This window comes from Pipistrellus hanaki (genome assembly GCF_964339955.1).
Source record: "Pipistrellus hanaki genome assembly, chromosome: 11".
Taxonomy (NCBI): Eukaryota; Metazoa; Chordata; class Mammalia; order Chiroptera; family Vespertilionidae; genus Pipistrellus; species Pipistrellus hanaki.
Window position 1 is genome coordinate 45443560 of NC_140513.1, and position 10973 is coordinate 45454532.

General features: G+C 44.0%; 1 protein-coding gene across 3 annotated transcripts in view; it reads left to right on the plus strand.

The window, feature by feature from the left end:
* KDM4C (lysine demethylase 4C) overlaps positions 1-10667 on the plus strand; it is a 276437-nt gene extending 265770 nt beyond the window's left edge. For all 3 annotated transcript variants that reach the window (XM_084899580.1, XM_084899582.1, XM_084899581.1), the window contains 3 exons: positions 1469-1588; positions 5919-6011; positions 9560-10667. In XM_084899580.1, coding sequence (XP_084755706.1) covers positions 1469-1588; positions 5919-6011; positions 9560-9736 — 390 coding nt within the window. In that variant the 3' untranslated portion in view covers positions 9737-10667. The remainder of the gene's footprint in view (positions 1-1468; positions 1589-5918; positions 6012-9559) is intronic.
* The last annotated feature ends 306 nt before the right edge of the window (positions 10668-10973 follow it).

The window sequence follows — 10973 nt, forward strand, 5'->3', positions numbered from 1 at the left end:
CAACAATAAAATGCCCACTCCATTATAATGTAGAATTACTATTAATAATGAAAAGAAATACAGGGTGGATTTCTTACCATAAACAACTAAATATTTCCTGTGTGTGTGCGCCTCTTATTGTACCACAGAATCATGCCCCGCCTGCATTTATAGCTTGATTGGTCAAGTGTGCATTTCAATCAGTCGGATTTGCCTCATGAGTGAAACACCAGCATTAGCAAAACACGAATTGCTCAATGTGCAAAAAACTTATCAAAGTAGTCAGGTATTTAATTCCTTTGTATTAAAATTGTATTGTGCCATATTGAACACATAAATTTAAGAGTCTGCAACTATGTCTATGAAAGCATTTTATTGTTTTACCTGTACCCCATCCCTGCCCCCCAAAGAGGCGTTTTCCAGGATGAATTCAGTTTGCTCTGAGGAGGAGGCAGTGTTGAATAGAATACCCAAAGTGAGGAGACGGGCATGGCTGTCACCATGATTACCTGTGGAAAGGAGGGCTAGCCACTGACTGGGAGATGCCCGGAGAAGAATGGTTCTTGGGAGAGGTCCTGTGTCTTCAGAGGAGGCATGCTGTGCCCCCAGCCTCACCCGCTGTGTTGTAGTCGCTCCCTGGGTTCCTTTTCTTTTTTCTTTTCTTTCTTTTTTAAATATATTTTATTGATTTTTCACAGAGAGGAAGGGAGAGGGATAGAAAGCTAGAAACATTGATGAGAGAGAAACATCGACCAGCTGCCTCCTGCACCCCCCACCCCCCAACCCCACCGGGGATGTGCCTGCAACCAATGTACATGCCCTTGACCGGAATTGAACCTGGGACCTTTTAGTCCGTAGTCTGATGCTCTACCCACTGAGCCAAACCGGTTTTGGCCCTGGGTTCCTTTTCCTTGCTTCTTCCTCAAGGCCTCCTAGTTGGCATCTCATTCTACTCCTATCTTCCTTACTCCCCCCTCAGCTCCTCTTCCATCAGCTCCACTCCTCCCTAACAGAGCTTCCTCAGAAGCTCAAGTCCCTTGTCAGTAAAATGGGGTAATTAATAACCTCTGCCTACTTCACAGAGTAATCACGAGAATGGAATGAGATGTATGTTAAAGCATTTTGTTAACTGCAAAATGCTACATAAATGTCAGGTGTTATAAATCATTAGCTGGTCTTTTCCTCAGCTAAAGCATTTTTATGTATATTTTACTCACCCTGTGAACAATTCTTTGTCAAATAACAAATGTAAATGCTGCTGTTTTTTTCCTGCTTGGATTATGGTGGCTCCTTTGCAGCTTTATGATATAGGCTGAATCTTTACTCCTTTGGCTCATATCTCTTCCCCTGAACACCCATGCAGGATCATAATCCATAAAACACAGAAGCAATAACTCCTTTTAATTGCCAGGAGTTCATCGTTTGCTGAGTTCTAACTGCAGTCACTTAGACACTTGCCTTGAAAAGCCTGTCTCTGTTTATCCCGCAGAGCCGGGACTGTGTGAAGCTGGGCCCTCCCGCGGAGGGAGAAGTCGTTGAAGTCAAGTGGCCCGATGGCAAACTCTATGGAGCCAAGTATCTCGGACTGAATGTGGCCCACATGTACCAGGTGAGCGCTGAGCAGTGTCTGATGCTTGCTGAGATGGACAGGAGAAGCCAGAGGGTATATCCATTGTGCTGTGGATCAGCAAACCATATCAATATGGGGTACCTCTTATTTTGTAAAGGAGGCTAACACTTACTATCTGATGACCCAGGTATTAGTTTTATTACCATGTTTGCCACTGGGAAACCCTAATAACATTTGGTGAAAGGTAAAGAACATTGTTAGGCTGGAAGGGTAGGCAGCTGGATGCTCGGCGGCTTTCCTGTGTTTTCATGATATGGGGAGAGCCTAATTGGCTAGTTTATCTCCCCAGAGCCAACAGAGATGGCTGTTCACCACCAGCAGCCCCTGAATTTGTGGCTTTTGCCTGAGATGCCCATTACAAACCTAAACCAATGATGCATTGACACAGATGTGGCCAGTTGTATGCCCAACGGTAAAGAGTGCTGTCTAATGCAGGGTACAGCTATCAATTGGATATTCTGCTCACGAGGATATGCTACATTGTATTAGAGTATGTATACAACTAGAAAATGAATTTTATCCCTATCAAAAGTGAAAATGAGTTAAGTTCTAACAAGGAAAATAACATGGATAGCACACATGCATTTATATTCCTACAGAAAGTCTTTAAAAGAGAGTAAATTTATTGAAACCAGTACAGTGCAATTCTTTCAGTAACACGGAGGTGGAATCAACATTCCCAAGCTAAGCAATCAAGTGAAAATAGGAAGACTGAAGTAAAAGGAGGAAAAAGAAAGAAGGGTCAGGCCTGTTAAGTTGGGTAGAAAGAGATCCAGCAAAGATGCATATATACATAATTCGTGGGCACAGACAATATGGTGGGGCAGGGGTGAGCCAGGAGAGGTCAATGAGGAAAAAAGGGGAGCATATGTAATACTTTCAATAATAAATATTTAATGAAACAACAGTTTGAGAATGCTAAGACTGCCAGTTTCAGCAGAGAAGTTGTTCAAAGATCAATAAGGGGCTTAAATGGAATTGTTCAAAGATCAATAAGGGGCTTACATGGCAAAACAGTGCACCAGGGCTGGAGCCCAGTGTCATTAAAAGTATTCAGAAAAGCTTGGAAAACGTAGGGAAGAACATTTTTTGAAGTCTAGAAAAGTGCAAAGGGAGTGGGGTGGGAAGGACATTAACATATAGTGTGTGTGTGTAGACCATTTTCCCCTTTGCTTTGGTAGCAATGTAAAGTTACAGGTTCAGGTCATCTATACTAATAATCTATACTAATAAAAGGGTAATATGCTAATTAGACCAGAAGATCTTCTGGGAGACCTCCTGGACAAAGCCATGGCGGCGGGGCTGAGGCAGAGGCGGTTAGGGGAGATCAGGCCGGCAGGGAGAGCAGTTGGGGGCGATCAGGCTGGCAGGGGGGACAGTTGGGGACAAGCAGGCTGGCATGGGGGGGGGCATTTAAGGGTAATCAGGCTGGAAGAGAAGAAGTTGGGGGTGATCAGGCCAGCAGGCAGAGTGGTTAGGGATGATCAGGCATGCGGGCAGGTGAGTAGTTAGGAGCCAGTGTCCCCAATTGCGAAAGGGAAGTCCGACTGCTGTGGGATTGGGCCTATACCAGCAGTGGGACATCCCCTGAGGGTTCCCAGATTGGAGAGGATGCAGGCTGGGCTGAAGGACACCCCTACACCCCCTCACGAATTTTGTGGGCCACTAGTCCTATATAATAAAAGCCTAATATGCTAAGTGTCTGGTCGTCCAGTTGGCTGTTCAATCAAAGTTTAATATGCTAAGGCAGCTCAACCGCTCACTGTGACCACCATGGGGCATACAGTCAACTGGTTGGCCAGTCGCTATGATGTTCACTGACCACCAGGAGGCAGACATTCCAACCAGTAGGTTAGCTTGCTGCTGGGATCTGGCCGATTGGGACTGAGAGAGCCATCTCTCAGTCCCTCCCCACCTGGCCAACCTTCTTCGTCCCTCCCCAGTCCCAATTATGTACGGGTGTTGCAAGAATTTGGGTCTGTATTTTATAACAAGGTAAGTGCAAGAGCATCTTTGCATCAGAATGTCAAATTGGACAAAAATCACAAGATAGGCTGATAACACTGGTGACTCCTAGAAAAGAGGCACCACTGAATATTACATCATTCAAAAGAAAATAATTACATTTAATTAGACAATAAATGCAAAAGCAAAGCATCTCACATGTAGCAAAGCTATTTGCTCCATGAAAAGTATAATGAGGACATGTTGAAATTCAGGTTAATTAGTAATCAGTGTTTGTGGACTTCAGGTGAATTTATGATGCCCTATCAACAGAACTGTGGGCACATTCATAGACTTAATGAAAGAGTTAAGACTAATATTAAAATTAGCTCTCAAGTACAAGTAGTTTAAAATTTCTCATTAAACCAAGCGGCCTTTTGAGATCATTTTGTGTTTTGTGTCTATTCAACCTCACCATTGAATAAGCGAAGACATTTATAAAAATAGATATAACTAAAATACCTACTGCACAATGATAAATATCCTAAGTATATGTATTTTTGGACCCTTACAGTAGCCCTATAAGGTAGGTGTTTTTGACTCTTATTTTACAAATGAGGCCAAAAGGGATCATTGAATTTAATAATTTGACTTAGAGTACACATCTGGTCAAGGGAGGGGCCAGAATCTGCTCTCAGCTCTGTCCCACAACCACCCCAGAGGGCAGGGGCAGCCCCTGATTTTAGCCCTGAGAGTCTGCATCCCGGGAGACCCCTCAGTCCCCGGCAGCCCGGATGATCAGTCACCATAGCACACTCCCTTTTCGTTTTATAATTGCCTTTTCCTCTTGTAACAATTTTCAAGTTATTTAAAACAGAAGAAAGGTAGGCACAGGTGGTTCTAGCTATGCTATCAAGTTGTGTGAATGAGATGACACTTGGCGGGATTAAATATTAAAGAAACCATTGTGATCAAACAAGGCCAGGAGGAGGAGCCTCCCGCCCTGGCCTTCCGAAGTGACAGGGAGCTCCCTGTGAGGTGTGAGGGAGGCCTACTTCCACCCGCTCAGCTTGGCCAGATGTGAGCAGGACATGGTAACGGTTAATTGTGAAATTTATTATAATGTTTTCTTAAACCCCAGCAAAATTTTTATAAACATAGCTCAGCTCCATGGTTTAACTTATCTTTTAACCAGAAGTGCAAGCATTTTTTATTTCTTAAAAGTAAAACATTCAGATGAACAGATGAGTTAGAGACTTTAGAAATATTCTGAGTGCTTCAGAGTTAGAACACATTAGGTGGTATTTCACTCTGTTTTCATCTCTTTTGTTTTCCCCTAAAAGAGTTAATTTGGGATTAAATGTGAACCAAGAACAATTCCTTCAAATAGAGCAGTGGTTAGCAAAGCAGTGGTTAGCAAAGCAGTGGTTAGCAAACTCATTAGTCAACAGAACCAAATATCAACAGTATGATTGAAATTTCTTTTGAAAGCCAAGTTTTTTAAACTTAATCTTCTTCTAATACCACTTCTTCAAAATAAGACTCACCCAGGCCATGGTATTTTGTGGAAGAGCCACACTCAAGGGGCCAAAGAGTCGCATGTGGGTTGTGAGCAGCAGTTTGCCCACCATGGAAATAGGGCATTTGATGAACTCCCAGATGCTCTAGGTTTCTGTTAACCTGTGTCACTTATGCCCTTTTCTCTAACAAAGTCTGCTGAAATATTGGGAGGGAAACTGGTTTTGAAATTATTACTCCCATTTGATTAGCTTGAAAAAAGTTTTCAAACATTTTCATTTTAGGTAGTAATATGTTTTTACACATTAGTGCAATTTAGTTGTTATGAGGGTGAGAACCTGGGGTTTTTCTGTCCATTTGGTTGAATTTGACAAAAGTGAGTTCAGAACATAAAAGCTTTGTAAGAACTTGAGAATTTATTTTTTCTGGGAGGATTATTATATCATCATTTATTTCTCATGGAGAAACAGCCCCTCTTATATTGTCAGAACCTCTTAAAGAATCAAATGGTGCTGACAGGCCTACCCTGTCCTAAATTGTCTCAGTTTCTGAGCAATTACTTAAGCAGCAGCTACTGTTCTTGGTTTTTGCTGTGGTGGGTAAAGTTTTTACATCACATATTCCAAGACAGTCATTTTTAAAATGTTTAGCTTATTTGAAAACATATTTTGTTTTTTGTTTGATAAGGGAAACTTATCAAACTTCCTTTCTTGGCTGTTGGCTAGTTCCCTTTATCTGCTTTATCCTTTTTCTTTTTCTGTTTAGCTTTTTCAATGGAACCCTGAAGAAAAGTGGTCAGTGCTCATTTGTTTTTTAATATATATCATGATGTCTTACTTTTTATTAGGTTGAATTTGAAGATGGATCGCAGATAGCAATGAAGAGAGAGGACATCTACACTCTAGATGAAGAGTTACCCAAGAGAGTGAAAGCTCGTTTTGTAAGTGCTGGCAATGCCACTCAGGGGTCTGCCCTGTAGTTCCCTTCTCCTCTCCAGCGGGAAACATGCTGAGGTCTCACAGCATATCTTCTATAGGTCTCCCTCCCTCCCCTCTCTGCCCTCCTTCCTCCTCCCCTTCGTTTTTAAATCACACACACACACACACACACACACACACACACACACTTTTTTTTTAACTGCCTAGATTTTGAGGATGGGAAATGGAGTGAGTAGCCCCCTGGAAGTCTCTCAAGTCTTTGACTCTCTAATCCATGTATGGCTAAACATTCTGTGCGTCTGGTCCTGCAGATTTCACATAGTGTTTCTTATTCTGTATTAAAAGAAATCGCTTTCTTCTCTGACCACAATCTTTGTTCCACAGTAGATTTGGCTCTAATATAATACAAGGATACCCTCTCATGCAGCTTTTTTTTTTTTTTTTTTTTTTTTTTTTTTTTTTTTTTTTTTTTTAACTCAGCTTCTGAGTTTTCTAAGTCCATTTCTCTGAACAGTTACCAAATTCAACCTTTTTCTTTTTTAAATGATCAGAGGAAAAAATGTTAAGAAACGGCAGTGAAAAATATGTCACATATATAATCTCAATGTAACCTGATATGTCACACAAGTGAACCTAGTGGAAAATACCTTCAGGAACAAAGGCTAGTGGGCCAGCTTGCCGCCAGTCCAGTGCTTTTATTGAGTCAAAGACAAGGCCCTCCCGTTGGAGTAACGGCTTTTCCCTCAGGCTGAGATGCAGCCCTCTGGCCCTCGGGCAGTTGTCTGTGACTGCTATTTTTCCCCCCAGTTGGGGAAACAACTCTAATTGGAAAACTCATTGAAGGGAGATATTTATGACTAGAGAAATCTCTTTTGTGTGTTTTAAGAAGGGGGTGGGTTAGCAGCCCTCCTTGGGTGGCCTCCATGTTTTAATGAATTGTGCTCACCCAGACACATGCTGATTTGGAAAGAAATTTTTCAAAAGAGTCAGCAGTCCACCTTGGTGATTGTGCTGGGTTCTTTCCCACTAACTTCAGAAACAGCCCCATTACCTTTTATTGTCTCACAGAATAACCATAGCAACAGTGCATAATTAACTAGAGCTACTGGTAAATCGGTTTTATTATTGTGTTTGAGAGGCTGAGTTTTGCTGTTCTCACACAGTGGCAACGCTGTCGATGCTTTATTTCCTCCTTTGATAACTTGAGCATTTATAAAAGGGAAAGATTACTCAGAGGAAGTACTTTCCCCAGAAAGAATGAAGCAAAAATGTTTTCTCCCAATGGCGGGGAGCGCCCAGCCAACCACCAGGCTTCCTGGGTGAGACAAGGCAGTGTCTGGGGACCCTTGGAAGCAGCCTGTTACCCTGGGTAACCGTCTCCTAGCTGGCAGGAAGCATGCCCCGCTGTGCACTTGGGCCATTTTTTTTTTAGTTTTCAAGCTTCATTGTAACTATTCCATTGTTTGTCTCTTCCTCACAATTGACTGTGTTTTCAAGCCCTAAAAGCTGGACTGTGCCTCCATCACCAACCCGGGAAGGAGGCCTCAGTGACATAGTAAGATGCTCTACACGTTGGTTATTCTGTATGATCCAACTCAGTGAAAACCAGTTGGGAATGGTTTTAGGAGGCAAAATAGTAGGGAGTTAGGAAACAAAAACAGTGCTTTGTACTGTAGAATTTACCTGATCCTAACAGAAAAGCCCACATTCTTTCCCCAGCTAACACTTAACTGAGCAGTGGACGAGAGCTGGGCATATTGCTTGCTATTGAGAAAATGTGTAAAACCAATACTCAGTCCCTAATATCCTTACCCTTAAGGGTTTTGAGAAACCCTTGATGGGGAGAAACTCACCTGTCCCTGTTCTTGCCACTGCCCTCATCCCACGGCACTGCCATGGAAAGTCTTACAGGGAGCAGAAGGAGTGCTTCAAAGGTGCCTATGGCAGAGAAGATGGAGTCTGTTCCACGCAAGGGAAACAGTGCGTCCAAAGAGCCAGTAGTGTGGCTGGGACCTGAAACAAGTCAGTCTGACCAGACCTTGGGATAGGATTCTGCCAGGTTACATAGGTACAGCCAAGGGCATTGGGATGTTGTCTTTATTGAAAGATTAGAAGCATGAGTGTCACTTAGAAAGTTTTTAAAGAATTTTCCTCTACTGGTTCTGTAGAAGATAGCCTGAGGTTGTCGCATTTGTCTCAATGCTTCAGAAAAGGATGTGTGAGGCCTGCACCATGGGGCAGGTGGTGGTAAAGAATAAAGGATAGAAGGTTTCATGTAGGAGGGGTACTGGACAGGCTGAAGGTAGGGGGGGTTTGCAATGACTTTTAGGTTTCTGATCATTGTAGCTAGATGGATGGGGATAGTTGTGCCATTTATGAAATATAATACGCCCAGTGCACAGATTCATGCACCAGTGGGGTCCCTTGGCCTGGCCTATGGGGATTGGGCTGAAACCAGCTCTCCTATACCCCCCGAGGGGTCCCGGATTACAAGAGGGTACAGCTAGGCCCAGGGACCCCACCAGTGCACGAATCCATGCACTGGGCCTCTAGTATGCATATAAAGATCTTTGGTTAATCTCTTCCCACCCTCCCCCTAACACCCTTCCCTCTGAGATTCATCAGTCTGCTCCATGTTTCCATGCCTGTGGGTTCCACTCCTGCGTTGAACGCCTGTCCCCTGGTGGCCAGTGCATGTTATAGCTACCGGTTGGCCGGTCAGCCGATCGCTTAGGCTTTTATATATAGAGATTGGCAGGACAGGGATGGAGAAGGAAGAATTTGAGTTTCATTCAGGACACATTGATTCAAAGTGCCTGTGGGGTAAACACTTTGAGATGTCTGCTGGGCAGTTGGACACCCAGGCCTGAGCACAGAAGGAGGTCTGGATGGATGAGAAATGTCAGCATCATGGGAATAGATGCAGGAATTGAGGCCATGAATGTGGGTGTAAAGATCTGGGGAACATATGGGGAGAGAAGAAGGCCAAATGTAAAATCCTAGGGGCATCAGAGTTGAGCAAATAGTTAAGAAAGGGGAACCCCTGTGCCATCAACAGTGAGTACCTGGAGGAGAAGGGGAGTCAGGAGGAGGGGCTTATAAAATGACAGAAAAGAGAGCAACAGGTGACAGAATAGTTATATAAATTTAGGATAGAAAGTGTCATAGGAGCTAGGGCTTGAGCAAGGATAGTTTCAGGAAGGTTGTGGGGGCAGAGACTTGGAGTAAATAGGAATAGGGGTGAATTAGAGATGACAGCTGACCAATTTTTCAGAAATCTGGGTGGGCAGGAACTAGAGGGAAGGTGGAGAATGAGGGAAATTTAAATGAGACTTTAATCCTGCTGGTGCTGGGCCGAGTCCCTGGGGTTGGAGACCCTGAAGAAAGAGGGGTGAGGCGGAGGGGGTGGGTAGGAAGGTTCCAGAGCCCCCCGGGCTGGCCCTGCACCCTGGGCTGGTGACCTCTCCCTGGCACCCCTGGATCAGGCTTTGCTCACTCTTGCCATGGTCAAATGTGCGCCCTTCTGCAACGTAACGCCGGCTAATTTTAGTCCACAGCCTCTGACATGCGATTTGAAGACACGTTTTATGGAGCAGACATAATCCAAGGGGAGAAAAAGAGACAGAGAGTGCTGAGCTCCAGGTTTAAAAACGAATACGTGGACGACCCCGTGTACCGCACGTTCCTGAGGAGCTCTTTCCAGAAGAAGTGCCAGAAGAGGCAGTAGTCTGCGTGAGCTGCCGCAGCACCAGAGCGGCGTGGGCAGGAGGAGGACAGGCAGGGGCAGCCATGGGCTGTGCCACGCGTGTCACTGCGGTAGGTGATGGTGTGTCTCTGACGGTGGAGAACTAGGCTCCCAGAGCACGGTAACCCAGCCACAGAATACACATACTGTTAATTGGATACAACAACCTGGAGCCATCCCCTAGTCTTGCTTTCACACGTGCACAATTGTCTTTTATGATCCCAAAGGATTTTTCTAAGTGAAAGGAAATAATAGTGAGTCACCCACCAAAAAAGCCCCCGCCAGAGGACACGGGTCCCCACGTGTGGCTTAGGCCCCTGGGCAGGAAGCACAGGGAAACTCCCCGCCCCCGGCAGGTGGAGCATCCCACTGGGGGGGTGCGGGGAGGGGCGGAGGGGTCATTTCTACATTTTCCACAGTCAGGGAAGGATTCTCACGTCCTTGTGTAAAATGGCAATTTTTATAAAATATTTTTAAACCACAAATGGCATGGATGGCGATGAGGTTTACCCATGTGCTACCTGTATTTCCCTTGTACAGAACTTTTACATTTTTTTATATCCCTATTACTTTTGATTGTGTCTGCTGAGAACTAAGTTGTTGGCATTTGTGAAATTTTTGGCTCTTGAGAAAGAATTTTTATGAATTGTATGGAGATTTTATGAATTGTATGGAAATTTTATATATTTAAAGAGGGAGACCTGGGGCTGTTATTTTTAAACACTTTTTTTTCATAATACTTATTCTAAGTAGATATTTATAAGAGGTTTCTTTCATTATGTGTTTGTAAAATTAGAGTTTAAATAAATATGCTTTGATGCATAGTTTTGAATTAATATGATTTTCCCTTTTTAAAACAGCCTGAAAATGTACTAGTGTTTAAAAATAAAGATTTCCATCTTCTCCAGCTCTGTCTTCTGACTTGCTTATTCACCTAGGTTTCAACCAATAGGAAATCTGGTTTGTTTGGGAGCTGGCTCTCGTGGACATGGTGTTGGCATGCAGGACAGTCACCGGGGACAGCCATGGGGTTTCCGCCTGCCCACAGTGCCAGCCGGAGTTTCCGCAGCTCTTGCCTCCAGGCCTGGAAGAGATCCGAGCACTGGGGTCTCAGCTCTTTTCATCCCGGTTTTCTTGGACCCCAGTTGCCATTAGAAAGAGGCTGTATGGATCCTCTAACCCCTCCCTTGCTTCATAAAGTATGAGTCGGGGATAGATG